Source organism: Centruroides sculpturatus, unplaced genomic scaffold, assembly GCF_000671375.1.
Source record: "Centruroides sculpturatus isolate CEXI.00-Female unplaced genomic scaffold, Cexi_2.0 scaffold490, whole genome shotgun sequence".
Classification (NCBI taxonomy): Eukaryota; Metazoa; Arthropoda; class Arachnida; order Scorpiones; family Buthidae; genus Centruroides; species Centruroides sculpturatus.
The window spans coordinates 217,251-235,125 of record NW_019384667.1 but is presented as its reverse complement, the minus strand read 5'-3'; the positions used below and the strand labels follow the sequence as shown (position 1 = coordinate 235,125).

The window sequence follows — 17,875 nt, the reverse complement described above, 5'->3', positions numbered from 1 at the left end:
TATACTGTAAATCTATACACACAATTCTACTCTGCTGTAATTGAAATTAACTAATAAATAATTGAATACATCTTAAACTAATATAATTAAAAATAAAAAAAAATGTATATCTAAATCATGAGTTCAATTTGATTAAATTATGATTAAATTCCTGGTTTATATTATATAAAAATATAATAATAACTACTTTAAATGGGCAAGTTTGACTACACCTAACTAAACTAGTAGAATTCGAATGGTTTAATTGCAGTTGGTTACACTTGACTAAAACTGAATAATTAAAGTGGTGTATGAGGTTGATTACACCTGATTAAACTTTAAAGTTAAATGGCGTGCAAGAGGTTAGTTAACCTGAATAAATTGCAGTGGTGCACCAGTTAATTTTAATAACCAAAAAGTGCAAAATTAAGTGATACGTAATTTTGAAACTTATGATTTGTAATAGTTAACTATTTAGAGAGACCCCCCGAGGATTAAAAATATGGTAAAATATATTATATTTTAGAAAGTATAAGGAGTAATTTAGAAGATTGAAATTTACAGAAGTAAATGCTGTTTTCCTTTTATGCATAAAACTCTGATAGAATTTGAAATTTGCTAAAAGTACAGAATTAGATTCCATATAGATGCTAAAATCGCTAAGCAATACGCGCTATATGTACGTGTACAATTAAGTGTACGCTAGCTTAATGGAAACCGATTTTGGCAACAAAATATAAGCTTAAACTACTAAAAAAAATTCACAAAAAACATTAAATATCATTTACATACACAAATTTTCTTTATTAATCAAACAAAAAAATTTAATACATTTTTTTTCTTTTCACAAATATGATTAGTAATGCATGTACATTGTACAAGTAATGATTGTAGTATACAGTGTCCTATGTACATGTTGTACTTGTTGTGAATGTGTTGTGTATATGTACAATGTTTGTGAGTAAGAACTGGCAGACTGCACACAAAGTTTAAAAATTAGGGATGTGCCTAGTATATATAAAGAATATTACATTATCCTAACAAGTACTTTCGTTTCTTTTTTGTTAAAAAATTTCTAAATGACAATACGAAAACAATTCTTTTTTTTCCTAGTAACATCCCTTTTGTTTAATCGTTTAAACTAATTTAAATAACACAATACAGTATTATTATTATTGCCCTGAGTAAAAAAAATTTAATAATAATAATAATAATAATTATAATTATAATAAGCATAAACTACACAATAAAAAAAAAAACACTTCAAACATTTACAATAAAGCTGACTATTGTGAAATCAAGTAGACTAGATAATTACAAACTGAAAATAATTCTTTATCCAGTTAGTTAATTAAATTTGCTGATTAAATTATTAAAATTTGTCGTCTGTACATATTTAAATTTCTCACAATAGTCAAAGTTTTCAATTAAATGAAATATCACAGTCAAAACTAATTTTGCATAGTATGGGGGAAAAGTTTATCTTCTCTTCTGGCATGTTATAAAACAGGAAGAGGGATTATATTTTCTTTTTAAGTTGTAGAATGACTAATGTTTTGGCCCACAACTCAGATATTTTTCTGGACAAATCAGAAGATTCAGACGACGATCTAAATCCGAGTGGTTTCGATTTTTCTACGGTTATTACTTACAGTCGTCGATTCCGACGCAACAAAGACGTTACAGCAGTTATATTGAATCAATTTTTACATTGCTATCTCTGCTCTAAATTTATTAAATAATAATTCATTACGAACGCTTTTGGCTATGCAAAGGATAGCAAAAATTCATCTCAAAGATAATTTTTGCGATAATATATTACTTTGAGTGCATTATATATAAAAAACGATCTGCCACCAGTCAAACCCACATCGTCGTGTTCAGTTTTTCTCATTCATTGTGTGTGTTTTGTGTATGTTTGTGTCTGTGTCTGTGGTGTTGTTTCATGTTTTATTTCTTTGTTCCTTAATGTGGATAATCTACATAAATTTTTAAATCTATACTTAAAATGTTTCTATATTGTTTTTTTTTTCTTAGTTACTATCTTAGGATATTACATAATTATTATTAATAGAAGACAATTTCAAGGATAACCATAGTTTAACAATTGAAAAAATTAATTATATATGAATTAACACGACACAAAATAAAAACACAATATTAAGCAAAACTGAAATTCGGCTGTGCCACTATTATTAATTATCATTATTAATTATTACTGTTATTAGTCGTTTAGATTGTTATTTACACAATTCTGAAGAAAATTTTACTGGAAGAATAAGACACACCATCACAGAGATAACAAATATACACAAAGTAATATTAAAGTCAACATTCTAGAAATATTTTTTTGAGAAGATCTGCTTCAGGATTTTTTTCCCCGTTGACAGATTCAATCGAAACAAAGTTCAGAAGTTCATCATTATCATCATTTAAATTATTCAAACAGATTTCTTAACTATCTATCTACATATATTTATATTAATCAAGAAAAGAATATATGTTGTTGACTAAAAAAATAAATTTTCTTGACAATACATCTCATCAAAATGGAACAAAAAAATAATAATCATATTTTTAAATTGATTGTTTTTCAATTTAAAAATCTGATTCTTAAAGAAAAATATTTAAATAAATATATTAAAAAACTTATTGAATAAATACCAATAATATCTTTTTTTTTTTCCACATTATAAAACATTACTGTTTTTGGGATCTAAAACCAACTCTCTTCAAATTTTCAGATATAAATGAACCAAACCCCAGCAGTGGGAACGAAAACTTTTTCTTACAGAACTCGCAACTGAACGTATGGGGGAAAAAATAGTCTGTCGTTTAAACAATCGCATACGTATTAGCATAAAATTAAATAAATAAAGGAAAGAGAAAAACGTGAAATTTTCTGTAACGATACAAAGATTTTTCTAACATCAAATAAAAGATGTCTCGAAAAATGTATTAATCGATTTTGAGGAAATTTTACAAAAGGTTATGATATACAGGTTCATTTTTTCGTTTCTTTTACTTATTTTTTTTTTTATAAAAAAGGGTTTGATTGTCAGAGATTTTAATCTGAAAATTCAGTGATATGGAATCAAATTGTTAGAAGAATTATGAGCGTAAACTATCCTATTAATTATTCGAGAGCCAATAAGAGACGAAAACTTTGATACTGAATAAAGCTAATCATTAATATATTTATCTGTATATATGTATATATGAAATTTTAAATATTTTAGAAAAATAATTTTTAAACAGAATAATTTTCATAGGCCGAATTAATTGTACAAATGTGTGCCTTTGTGCAGAGATTTTAATCTCGAGGTGTTCAAATATCGTGTGCTTAAAATGTGGGCTAATAGCATGATGTGAGAATATCACTTCGATACAATCTAGTGATTTTAAATAGAAGCATAAATATTTCAAATTAGGATAAATGCAATTATTAATCTTATAATATAATTAATAATATATATCTTATCAAAGGAAATATATGCTTAAAATTAAATTCCGAATGTAAAATGCGATTATCGGCTACTATAATTTAGATACTTAAGGCACGCTATTTTTTTAGATTACAGGTTTTAAAATTAATTTTAAACCAATAAGAAAACTGTACACCTCACGGTGTTCCCAATAACTGCTAGGATTTAGTTGGAAATTATTTCAAATTTTCTTTTCTACTTTATATAATAATAGTAATAATTTTATCTTAAAATTTTAAATCACGTAAGTGTAAAGTGACATGCAATGTAGGAAAGGAAGAATTAGTGAAACTAATTAAATTATTCATTTAAAGCAACATAAAATCTACATACTAATTCATTAGCATTTCTAAATTAATCAATATTGTTTGTACAACAGCAACAAAACATTTTTTATATTTAAATATATTAAAACAATCTTGTACATTTTTTTTTTCACTATTTCGTCATGTATAGCTTATATATTCCAAACATTACTTCTGTTATCTGAGAAATACAACCTCTAGAAATATTACCAAAATATATTTAGAAGAAAAATGTTCTTTTTTTTTCCCTTTTAATTTTAGTCCTTACGGCATCTAAATATCAGTCATTTTCAGGCATTAATGATCAAAAGGCAACCACTTCAATATAGGAAATTTTTTTTCTCATTTCGAAAAGTAAAATAAGAGCTGCTTGAATGAAATAACTGGAGAAAGACTTTTTTTGCCTTTGTTTTAATTCTTACAAATTTTTTTTTTTTTTTTATACTCAAAACTTAAAGCCACCCATAGGAACACCTTGATCTGCAGCACTAAACTGGAATTGATGGCTATTTTCGTCGGCTACAGGTGCAATACGGGCATCTTCCTCTTCTGTTCCAAAATAGTGTTCGATGATATCGAATGCCTTTTGATAAATTTCCATGTTTTCGTGTGATTGTAAAAATTCTATCTTGTCCAAACCTAAATGTCGCAATTAAAGTAATCTTATCAATAACTAAAGGGGGACATATTTACTAGAAAGTGATCAAAACTAAAACCTACCGTAGCATTCTTCGATGATGACGGCATAGGGATTTATTCCGCCATGATTTTTGGCATCTTGTTCTCCCAACCTTAAAATGTTTTCTAATCCATTTAATGCTACTTGAACAATCTTGGCATCCATCATTGTCAACAACACACATAATGGAGGGATGCATCCTTGCTCAACTAAAAATCTGAAAGAATTAGTAGAAAAATTAATTATGAAAAATTACTATAGGTACTATTACTACAGGTAACATTCAAATTACTAGAACTATTATAGGTAATATTCAAATTACTAGAACTATTATTATAGGTAACATTCAAATTCATTAATTGGCAATATGTTTTTAAATGAAAATCTTGATAAATATGACTACTATAAATGAATAGAAAGCATTGACATTGGTAGGATGTCTTCCAGTATTTTTGTAATTTGAGTATAATTCTAAATTCATGGTGTCCAAACTGTGGTTTTAAGCCCCTGCAGCTCTTCTAGATCCTGACAATGGATTCCATATATTATTTGTATTTTAACTACATATATATTCTCTATTAGAACATTTACATATAGTGTGCATGTACTGTACAGTACTGTACATGCACACTATATGAAACTGTTCTAATAGAGAATGCATCTCTTGAATACTTCTTATGGGAAATATATGGCTCTTGTGACAAGGGTTTGCCATTCCTGTTCTAGATCAATTTCTTCCTCCAAAATTTTGTAAATTATTTAATAAAATTTCAAAATTAACCCTAGTTATTACTCTGTGAATAAGATGGTGGCCTAACTGCTCATTTTTAAGCCCAATTTCATTATTTAACTTAAAATGTAGCATGTAAATAAGCCAGTAATACAGATTAATGGTCTTTACTTCCTTCCAGAATAATCTGTTATTTAATCACATTAAAAAATTATATTTAATACAAGATGGCAGCTTAACCACCTACCTTAATTCTGAATTATATACACAATGATATGCATGAAATTAATTAGACAACTTCTAGACCAATAGTTAATCAAACTTTATCAGTCAAACATTAGACTATTTCAGAGTTTGTTGCCTGTATGTATTTATTTAGATTTATGATTTGTTAATAAATTACTATACCAATTGGCCAAAAATAAAAATGCTAGGTTAAGCATTTTTTCAATACATTTTGTATCATCATCAGATCACAATACTTTTAATTCAAACAAAGAATAGTTTTTAAAATATTCCCTCAGAATTACATAAACATTCAAAATATGAAGATAAAAAATCCAGGGACTATGACTATTCATGACATTCCATTTAGAATATTCCTGAAAGCAGAACAGTGAATAAGGTGCATTATCATTTTACATCATTTGTGCGAGTCCAACTGTCGTAAATAGCCTACGACGTAGAAAAGCAGACAATGGTCCTTTCTCCTTGACAAAATGCCTGCACATCAGTGCATAATAATCAGAAAAACTTTTGCCAGAAATGGTAGTACAGTAGAGCCTCGAAAACTCAGCACTCGATAACCCGGCACTCCGGATAACTCGGCCACACCCTGGCAGGGCAAAAAAATCCTTACTTAATTAATTTTCATTATAGACAGCTTTATGCCTCATAAAGTATTTTTCTGAGGCCTGTCTTATCAGGTAAATTACTGTACACAGTGTATTCATTAATTTTCATTTTCATGTAGTAAAGGCTCTATGCCTTCATAAAGTACGTACTTTTCCTTTGTTTAAGGGTATTTGGGCAGTTTATTCTCTGTTGTATTCTCAAGCAAACAATACATACAAGTACAGTACAATATTTTCTGAGGAAACATGCATACATATCCTTTTTTAACCCCATTCTCGATAACCCGGCATTTTCACAATCTCGGCCACCCTTCGGTCCACATTAGACCGAGTTTTCGAGGCTCTACTGTATAATGTACTTCCACTTCCTGCCCAGAATTCACTAACTTAGATCCTTGTTGTTTTTACCTGTTTTGATTGATGAAACAACATTTGCTGGGACATCAATGAGTCATGAAATGAGATAAAACCAGCATTGCAGGAGAAAAACATTACATGTTTGGTTGCAAAAGATGGCTTATAGCAAAGCCTCTAGAAGCTGTATGAGCACTGCCAAAAGTATATCATCACCCAAAGAAATGGATTATTTTGAAGTTAGTGTTTTGAACTATTCAAGAAGAGGAACTAAACATCAAGTCTCTGAATTTGGATCCTGTCACATATAACGCATCAGGAAACTGCCACTAATCAAATGCACATTTTAGATAGCAATCTCATATCTCTTGCAGAAATTCCAAACAGATTATAACAGTTTAAAACATATCTTATAATTTTCTAATATATGTTCTGTATATATTATGTTCTACTTCATAATAAGCACAAAATTATTTTCTTTTGCATATTTTCTAGACTAAAAAATTTGGCTCCATACTTATTCTGGAAAAGATTGTAGTTCTAAGAATGCTTATACATGTTTAAATTATTCTAGAAACACATTTCTTTTTAATTCTTATAACAAAAGAAATTCATAAAAAATTTTAAGTTCATTCAAAAAGAAAAAATAAATAAAATAATGTTTCTAACTTAAACTGTACTCTATTTATTAATGAAGAAGCTCTTACTATTACAGAAGGTGAAATTACTTTAATAAATTTTGTTTTAATATTATGTCATTAATTTTGTGAAATAGTACAAGAACATTACTTAAATATTAACACATCAAACAATATAATATAACAGAAATTCTTTTATATTATATTTTTTGTCATAGAATAAATGCTTAATTCTAGAAACCAAATGGATTATTTTTGCATTATTATAATGCTTTAAAAAATTTTTTTTCTGATTTAATGTTTCAACAGATTCTATTCCATCTTTTGTCATAACAAAGAATATACTGTAAGTAACTTCAAGTACAAAGTATTCAGCTAAAATGAAGCCAACTGAAAGGAAAATACATAAATAGCAAGTGTGTCATATTTTGAATGATTCATATTTTAAATGGAAAGTTGCCAATATTCAGATAAAATAATAATGTAAATGGATAGAAAGAATATAATTATAGTTTTATGCTGAACGAACCTTTCAACTAATAAATTCGGATATTGAAAATAATCATTAGTTCTAAGTTTGAAAATGTCAATGAAATTTAATTCTTTATTTTAACAATAATTTCATTTTAAGAAAATCTAATTTTTTTTTTAGTGAAAGAGTAGTACTGTATCCTCTCATATACATAATAAATACTTTGTTACCTTTTTCCCAATTATACACACATTATACTGTATATCGATTTGTGACAGTCTATAACTAACTTAAAAATACACTATTATAGAAGTTGATATATATATATATATACATACATACACAATAGCTGGATGCAGTTCAAATAAAACACTAATACTAAAAATCTAGCAATGAGAAATACTTTAATTAGCAAACAAACATTTTCAACTGTCTTAAATGATCATCATCAGTTGCTGACTGGGCAACAGCACCACCACCCACTCCTTGACTTGCAACTTAAGGAATGCACATTTTCCATAAGGTTTGTCCATCATTACCCTAGCTACCTTTGCAATATAGAATGATGTTCAGATCATTCTAAAAGAAGCTAACATCCTGAATCCAACATGGAAGTTTATCAGCCTCAAACATTTGGAAAAACTGGAAATATAAAGGCAGGAATCAAAGACCTTTAATTACAAGAATACAGAGATCATCTCACTTGAGTGGAAATCTTTTCATGAAGTGCATTAATTGGAAGCTATTCCATCCCTGCAACATCATGGACAATAACCCATTTGAATTTGTATAAGTTCAAATGAGTTATTGTCATATTGTCATAGTGGGCATCACACACACACACAAATTAATGTTCTTTTTAAAAAAAAATATTTTAATTGTGATCTCTGTTTTAATTTATATATATATATATATATATATATATATATATACACACACACACTAACAAACAACAATAATAAATGTATTTAGAGTTAATTGTATTCCTTCTTCAAATCAATAAAATTAAGGAGTCAGATGATAAACATTGGTTATTAAAAATTAACTTGGTTTAGTTTGTAATTTATACATGATAGATAATTACAACAATTTTAAATTTTAATTTAAAAATTATTGTAATTATTAATATTAGTACAAAGTTAGCGGTCTAACACAATCCATCTTTAGAACAAGTTGGTTTATATTAATTGTTAATAGCTCAAATATAACAAATAATCCATCATTTGATGATTGTATTCATTGTAGATGTAACTAGAATTAAATATGTAATGTAATTAATTCATAATAAATGTTAAAATAAACAGAAAATAATTTTAATGTCAATAATATCCACATGCAACAAGCTGGTAAGCCAATCACTCAGATTTTAACTGATGTCTTCTAACTTTAAAGTTATTTAATAACATTTTTAATTTTGAACAAATGTTTAATTAAAACCAATTTGTACACAGAGTTTAAAAAATGTAGTAAATAAAGCAAAGTGAAAATGACATCAAATTTACTTTTGATTTAGTTAGCAATACGATAGAAAATTGTGGAAAGCTTTGTGTGGGACACAATCCATCTGTACCACTCCTAGAAAGTGTTTTCAATGGGCAAAGACATCATCTGCCATTTCATTGCTCAAATGCTACTGATCCTGGAAGATTTCCTCAAGATGCTATATACTGACCTGTTGTTCAACTTGCTAAGGAGTAAAAGTTCTGGCAACACTCTGAAGCTCAATCTTTGTTGTCATCGTCACCAGCAAAGTGAGTTCCACCATTGTTTCCTGGCCAGTTGATATCATCTCACTGATGCCAAGATCTGTGTACTGTTTTATCCCATTGCCTGATTGTCTAATTCTACACTTGTGGAGAATCAGAAAATTGTCCACAATCCTGGACGACTGAACCCAGTCTTGCCACAGGAACAAGCCACTCCAGAACTAGGTATTGAGAAATTATACCCAACAGTAAATGCCACGGTGTCCCTTGAACACCAGAATCAGCTAAGTCAAGAACAGAAAGAAGATCCGGAACGGGCAGGTACATATCGGTTGCAGCATTTACTATCATCAATAATGATGAAAATCAACCAGTTTTATTTCTTTAGTAACATAACCACCTCAGCACACACAAGTTATCTATTGACTCCTGAACCACTGATGAAGATAGTTGGTAAGTCTTCTCATTATAATCATTGTTCATTATTAATACACTGTGTTGATGCCAGTCTCCTCATTTAAGACCAGGATGTTGTACAGTCCACTACTCCACTGTCATCTGTGAAATCTTTATCATTTTGTAGGAGATGGTATAAAGTTGGGTTGCATTGGTAGGTTATGCATTTATTATTATTATTATGTATTGGATTTAGTGGGTAATACTTGGTTTAAACTGGTGGCTGTGTACTATGCCGGATCAGAGTCAAGGCATAGCAACCAAAACTAATTAAATAAGTGTGTCAGTGTCAGTGTCAGTGTCTGTATTCAGGAATTTCCTAACAATATGACATGTATTCAATATAGTGGCCTTCTGTAGTGTGATGTATGTATTTCTATTCAATTGTAANCATCTGTGAAATCTTTATCATTTTGTAGGAGATGGTATAAAGTTGGGTTGCATTGGTAGGTTATGCATTTATTATTATTATTATTATTATTATTATAAGCAATTAAGTTGAAAATAGGTTAAAGAGTTTTGGAGTATGTTAATATAGAGGAGGAGGAAGAGGCAGGTTTACAATTTGACATATTTAGATGACTACATGCAAAGTCTCAATGAGGCAAAGGATGTTACACTGCTGAAGGCCATTTTGTAATTCTAGACTGATGATCCTATTTAGACCCCTAGTTTGATCTGTGAATTTAGAGCAATGAGTGTAGGCATGCTTGATTAATGTGCAAAAGACAGCAACTACATAAATAAAGGAGTCAAAGAAGGAAGTAGATATACAGTGGAACCTCACTTAACGAGCACAATTTGTTCCAGAATCTTACTCGTAATACGAAACACTCGTTATGCGAAGCAGTTTTTCTCATATAAATTAATGTAAAATACAATAATTCATTCCACACCGTAAAAATAAATACTCAAATATTTTATGTATAATGTTTATTCAAAGAAAATTATACAATATATATTGTTAAGGAGTGCAAACATTCTTCATCTATTCGTCTAGCATGGAATGAACCAACTTGGAATGTAAATTCCATTTGCAGGGGGGGGGAATCACAGATAATGTCTGATAAACAGACCAAATGATATGCCAAATTCTTGGGATATGTATAGCTATAAATATTATAAATTAATTAATTTGACTAGAGATAGGCAGTTAATTTCTAATACAGTGGTACCTCAGGTTACGAACGCCCCAGCATACGAAATTTTCAGGATACGACATGAAATTCGAACATATTTTTGCTCCACGATATGAACAAAAACTCACCATACGACGTTTCATTAGTTCGCATTTTTCATTTGTTTTTCTTACTACAGTTATCTTTTTAAATGTATTACTTGGCTTTAATTTAAGTATGTTTTTCGCGTTGAAACGAATTATTTAGTTTTACAGTAATCGTATGGGAATAGATGATTCACCTTACGACATTTTCATGATACGATCTCAGTTTCGGAACGGATTAATTTCGTATCCTGAGGTACCACTGTATTTAATTATAGCCTTTACATAGCCCAAGAATTTGGCATATCATTTGGCGTGTTTATTATATAATGGGTCGTTGATGGTAAACATCAACAATTTACATCAGCATTTACATGTAATATGTGTGAACACAAGTTAGAAAAATGTGTGATCACAAGTGACACTAAAATGCTAGCGGAACCAGTGCTAAACACAGACTGATAGAGCATGTGCACAATCCGAGACTTCCCCTCTCCTCGTCACTCGTTATGTGAAAGAAACGTTGCTCATAAAGTGAGTCAATTTTTTACACTTTGTTTTGCTCATTATGCGAATTACTTGTTGCGTGAGGTGCTTATTTTAAGTGCGTTCCACTGTATAGAATTCAGGGGTTTTTCTGCAGTGCCAAAATTGCCACTTGACCATTTCTTTATTTATTAAAGTGACAAAAAAAACCCTAGTCTGCTTATTTAACATTCAGTGTGAAATTGAATCACAAAGCACGTTTCAGGAAAACAGCAGAATGTCAGGATTCTGTGCAAGGGAGTTGCACCACATACCTAGTAATGTCATGGTGTCACATGGAAAGTTTTGACAGGAAAACAGGAAGTAATGTTGAGAACCGAAGACAGTTTTCATGCAAAGCCTCCCAGCACTTCCAGATTGGAGATTTTTTATTGACTGACAGAAAATTTGAAAATATTTTGGGTGAATTTTTTTCCACTTTGATTTTTTTTCAGTAAAGCATAAAAATTTTGAAATGACAGAACATGTGAAATACTGTTTAAGCATTGCGATCAAATGTGTTATTTAGAATTATTCATTAAAAAATTATTCAAAAATGATTCTTATTTCTAAGTGACAGCTTAACAAGTTACTTTTGCTTTCCAGACTCCAAACTCATATGGCTACAAGCACCTGCATTAATTAGTAAGTAAAACTGGTGATGATAAAGAATTTGAAGTGACGAAAAAAATTAAAAACTGGCAAAATAGTTGGCGATTTCTTAACATTTTCCAGAGTAATCCCCGAGAATTGGTATAATATATTTATTTCTAATCATCGTGAAATCTTTTCCCCTTGAAAAAGCATCACAAAAAATAATACTTTCTTAAATTTGAAACAATCCAGTAATAAATTAAGAATTCTGTTCTAAAGAAGAATGAATGCCATTAAGTTAGATATTAGTTTATTTTATACAGGAGGTACTTGAATGTCAGATACTCGTCATATTTAGTACTTTGATACTCAAAATAAATTTGTATATTAAGTTTGGACTTTTATGTATTTTCAGCTGACAAAACTTTTAAGCTATTGTGCAATGACACTTTCTATCAGTTTTAATGTTACTAAAATATATGTAAAAATTCATTTTTATTGTATACTAGCTGTTACCCATAGCTTCACCAGCGCGTAATATGCAATTTGATAGAAATAACCCTCCCTCGGTATTTCACTGATTCTCAATCATTAATTGTTACTGTAAAAACAAAAAATTGCATCTAAAATAGTACAGTAGAAGTTGTTCTTCAGGTTAAGCCTTAATCCTCTCCTTCTCCCCATGGGGAAATTTCAAAAAATCCCTTCTTAGTGTGCATTTTCATGATGTACCCTAACTGTGTACCAAATTTCACCTCTTTAGGTTCAGCGGTTTGCTCTGGGTGATGATGAATCACCCAGTCAGTCAGGACATGTAATTTTATATATTTAGATTATCTGCTAATCTGTTTGTAACACTTTAAATGTTTTGTACCGAATTCACTATAAAGAAAAAAAAACCTTAAAAGCTTCCTACCTTAATAATAATCTTACAGTTTTTCTTTTTAGGTCTCTAGAAGCAAAATTTCTTTGTAACATGAAATTCCATTGCTCAACACAGCACACATATATTTAGGAATGCATTATATATGAAAATGGGGACTGTCTAGGTTTGCCATCAATCCTTATTTGGTAAGGACAGTTTTTATTTCCTTTGTAGTATCCCTTTGTCCTTAAATTTGTGATAAAACTGTTTCCTAACAGCAAAATGGATAGGATAAACAAAAACATGTTGCAGCTAATATTGACACCTAGTATTTCTAGTATTACCTAGTGCAGGTGTAACGAACCTATGGAATGTGTGCCCAAAGTGGCACATAAGGCGAAATCATCTGGCACATAACGTATCGTTTCCATTTTATCATCTGTCTTTTTCAATCATTCTTTCGGTTTATCACCTGATAATCCTTTTTCAATAAGCTTTTTGCATTTATTCTAATTAATTAAAGCATATTTTTTAAATTTATTTAAATATTGTTATTCAAAGTCTAAAACTTTGGCATGCATAAACATCTTTAAAGCTAAGTATGCTTACTATATGGCATGCAGGCTCAGAAAGGTTCGTCGCCTCTGACCTAGTGTATATTATGTTCCAACTGAACCAATTGCAAGTTTCTTGAAGAAATGATACCATTGGACAGTCTTTCAGTAGTCTAAAGGCCCATTTACACACAACAGTGACGTGCCAGCACAATGCAGTGAATTTTTGCCTGTGGGAAATCGTTGACATAGTTTTAAACCACCCTGTCCAGACTCATCCTTCACAGTGCTGTGCAGTGGCAGTGGTGTGACCGTACCGTGAAAGTACATTTGACGGGAATGATATTTTCACTGACAGTAAATTTTGTTTTCCGACGAATGACGAACATTTAATGGAAATGGTGCATCAACACCCTGTTCTATTTGATTTATCTCATTTGAAATACATGGACATTGGGTACAAAATGAATATTTTTTCTGTTTTGTTTAATAAAATATGAAATGCATGTTGGGACATTCGAAAATATTAAAAAAATATAGATTTGTCATCTCACTTTTTTTATAAAGAGTATGAAACTCCCATTCTGTTGATATTTTTTGTCCATACTTGATGTACCCACTTGCAGCACTTTCTTGATTGCATTTCTTTTTCTTCTTCATCCAAACATATAGCTATCATAGCCAATTCATCCTCAGTAAAGTCCATGACCACTCACTGACAGCACGTTCATGTCACTGTTGTGTGTAAATACTCGTCACTGTGCCGTGCTCGACATCACTGTCACCAAACGGTCACTGTGCCGGCACGTCACTGTTGTGTGTAAATGGACCCTAGGGCTACATGTACAGTACACTTGTGATTAAATCTTAATATTAAGTCTCGAGATTACTCCGAAACCATCATCCATTTGAAAGGAGTCACAGTCTCGGAAAACTCTAATATAATGGAATATCAGACTGATCTCAGTTCTCTGTGCACTTGAGATAAAAATAATTCAGATTTGAGACTATTGTGAAATGGATGATCATCAAGTTTTAGCATTTCTTGCAGTGTACAAACTTTTGAAGAAAAGAAAGAGTAAAAATAAAAGAAACTGCTTGGTTAGGCAATAGGTGCAACATCATAATCAGTTAAGGACATGCACTTCTTTGTAAATTAATTATTTATAGAAAGTGCACAACAATACAGAAATTTTTGAGAATTTCCACAGGAAAGTTGGAAATTTTAATTAATTTAATTGGCCCACAGATTGCCAGGAGAAATATAAAATAGTGACAGTTTCTATAATCTTGATGAATTGTGTTCCAAAAACATTCATTTTCTTCATAAATACTAATTTTTTAATTTCTGTAACAGTCTACTATTTTTATTATTTTAAATGTTTTCACTTAACTTGCTTTGTATCATGTCCTAAAAATCTTGCAACTCAAATTTCATCTGCTTCTAATTATGATAGAAGACTGAAACGTTAAGACATACCAATGACAATGCTTTTAATGTTGTTTTAGTGTGGTGGCCCTACCCCAATATCAAAAAAATATTTCAGGTGTGTGTGTGTGTTTATAAAATGTAGTAAGGGTGGTTTAGTAAGGGTACCGATGCCCACCAGTAACAAAGAAACACCAGTAAACACTGGTAATTGGTTGCAGGTTTGTGTCTGATCAGTGGGTAGCTGCATGGAGTTTTCCAGGTTTATCTTTACACATCTAACACTCAATTAGGAAGTCTTTGTAGAAGGTAATCTCCCTTGGTAGATTGCCACATGTTGCATTGCCTTATTCCATCAATCCGATCCAGCTCAACACCCAATATTTTTGAAAGCATTTTTTAAAACTGTTTTTACATATTATATTTCTTCTATCGATTATTTACTATTAAAATAAAAATGCTAGAAACCAGTCTCAGATATACAAAACTGTTTTGAACTATGCGGAAGTGAAGACGTGCCCATTTGAGATTTTTGCAGTCGCAATGACAAATCATAGTAAGTTTCCGATAGTGCTCTCGGTATAATGTACTGTACATCTGTGACTTGAACGTTGAAACTCACTCTCAAGACAATCTGTCTGAAATGATAGACATCTACCCTAACACACCCTTCTTTTAGCTGACTACAAGCTCTCTGCAGTTACTTCAAACCAGTCTAACTACACATACACACTTCACTAGTGTATATTACCTAATGCTTCTCAACTGTATCATAGTAAAGCTTACCCTCCCACAAAAGCTCTTTCTGTGTCACAAGACATTCCTTGAAAACTTTTTGCATGCAGTACATTAAATTGGAGGGCTGTCATCCTGGATAATAATGCATATATCATCATTGTCCTTATTTTTAAAAACCAAAAGATGACAATCCTAGGAGTGTCTACATATTTATTAACTTTTTAATTTAATTTATTTGACAATATGATACATTTACATATTAAAAAGATTTAATCATAATAAAATGCATTACTTATTGATAATTAATAAAAAAATTAATAATAAATAAAGAAAAGATATAAAAGGTAAAGTTATCTTTCTACTGACAAAAGCTGCTGCTTAACTTAAACTTGTCCCAAAAAAGCAATAAAAATGATCTTTATTTTAATAATAAATAATTATATTTTATATTTGTTTTCACTATACAATTACTTTTAAGTTTTTTAAAAACAAACAGTTACATAACATAAACTAAACAGAACTTTTATAAATCAATAAGAAATTTAAATTACCAAATTATTTTATAACTATTTAAAGTGTAATGAGTTACTTAAAAAAAACCTTTCAAATTAGATATTTATACTTGCAAAGCTAAGGTGAATTCATTTCTTTTTAGTTCGATAGTTCCAATAAAGCAATTAGAATCAAACTGAATGGTGAAATTTTTAATCGACATTTTATGGAATAAAACCAAAAAAAAATAAATAAATAAATATATATATATATATATCATAATCACTGAATCACTGCAAAAATGATATAGAGCGAAATGGATGCGTCACTACGACAGGTAGTACAGTACATAGCACTTGCCTAGTGAAGTTTAGTAGTCTTTTGCTCCTGTACAGTACATCGTAACTTTCCTGTTAACGATAGAACCGCGCCGGTTATGCATCGAACTCCATTCAGAGAAAAAATTTTTGAATTGAAATAACGTGACTTACGGTACAAATCGGAAGTTAATATATACAATAGTTAGTCTTGTGCTCTTTCTCTTACCATTTCTATTTCTCGTCTCGACTTTCATGTATCTAACTCCGTTTTCGAGTTTAAGAAAGGAATTAATATAATAGAAAAATTAGAAGTACGAAATAACCAATAATCTTAATCTTTGCTGTTGTTATTTTTTGCCTGAGCAGCGCTGGGCTCACAGTGCTAATTATTAAGAAAACAGATGTTTCTATCCATTTTATATAATTTTACAATTAATTAAGAAACTCATTAATTAACTAACGACTTTCTTACTTGTAATACTTTTATCAAAACAATAGGGGAGGAAGACAGACATAAAATATAAACGTATCGAGCATGTAACTTATATAAAGGATTACAATAACCTTTGCAGAATTTCCGATCAAAATTCTGGCAGGCGAAGGTATCGATAGATACGAAACACTACAATCTTCCATGATAAATCTTAATTGTATTTTTACAATTAAAGATTTATCATCTTTATTCAATTGTTTTTGTTACTAAAAAATTCTGATCTTATCGAGAGAAAATATCTCCATTTAACTATAATGCTTACATTATAATGGTTTTAAAGAATAAAAGTAATTAATTAAAATAGTTTTTAAAGACTATTCCATTGTTCTCTTTAACTGCTCCAGTTATAGAAGTAAGGGTGTCTTCGGTCACAAGGAAGGATCTCTCACCACTACCCCGTTGTAAACCTGTTTTGACGTTAGAAATACAGAGAATTTTTAATGATTTTAAAAGTCTTAAGAATATTTATAAAAATGTTGTCTTATTGATTTTCATTTTGTCCGTTTTAACAGTTTCTATCGTTCTGGGATTGTTATTTTCTTTTTCTGAATAAAAAGCTGTAAACAACATTATCAGCGTTTAATTTGAACGAATATATTTTCATAATAACTGTGTGGGGGCCGAGGGGGGGAGAAATTTAACTTTACGAATGAACGATAATATGTGATATGTATCTTCATCGTCTCCCTTGCCGTTTGGATTGCCGAGCGGTAACAATCAACGACATGTGGAAGCAGTTGAGTCAGAGATAGATGCTTCGTTTACAAACAACACAACAGTTTATTAAACACGAAAGAAGCTTACAAGATTTCCGCGATCTTGGAAGTTCTGCGGCGGCTGCAGCCTCTGGGTCTTCCTCTCCTTTCCAAGATAGTCCCATTTTGAAGGAGTGTCCCTTGTTCGCGAAGGAACCATTCCATCACATCTCGACGACTCCGGGACGATGCGGTCGACTTCCGTTGATGGAAAGATGTCGATCCGAGGT

The 17,875-nt window shown here is 30.4% G+C and overlaps 1 protein-coding gene across 3 annotated transcripts in view; it reads right to left on the bottom strand.

Annotated features, from left to right (window-relative positions):
• Nucleotides 1–757: 757 nt before the first annotated feature.
• The window catches only part of LOC111626668 (importin subunit alpha-6-like), a 117,250-nt gene continuing 100,132 nt past the window's right edge, over nucleotides 758–17,875 (bottom strand). For 2 of the 3 annotated variants that reach the window (XM_023370132.1, XM_023370133.1), the window contains exons 12-13: nucleotides 4,490–4,665; nucleotides 758–4,408 (exon numbers count right to left, since the gene is read on the bottom strand). In XM_023370132.1, coding sequence (XP_023225900.1) covers nucleotides 4,215–4,408; nucleotides 4,490–4,665 — 370 coding nt within the window. In that variant the 3' untranslated portion in view covers nucleotides 758–4,214. The remainder of the gene's footprint in view (nucleotides 4,409–4,489; nucleotides 4,666–17,875) is intronic. The other variant, XM_023370130.1, reaches the window with a different exon arrangement.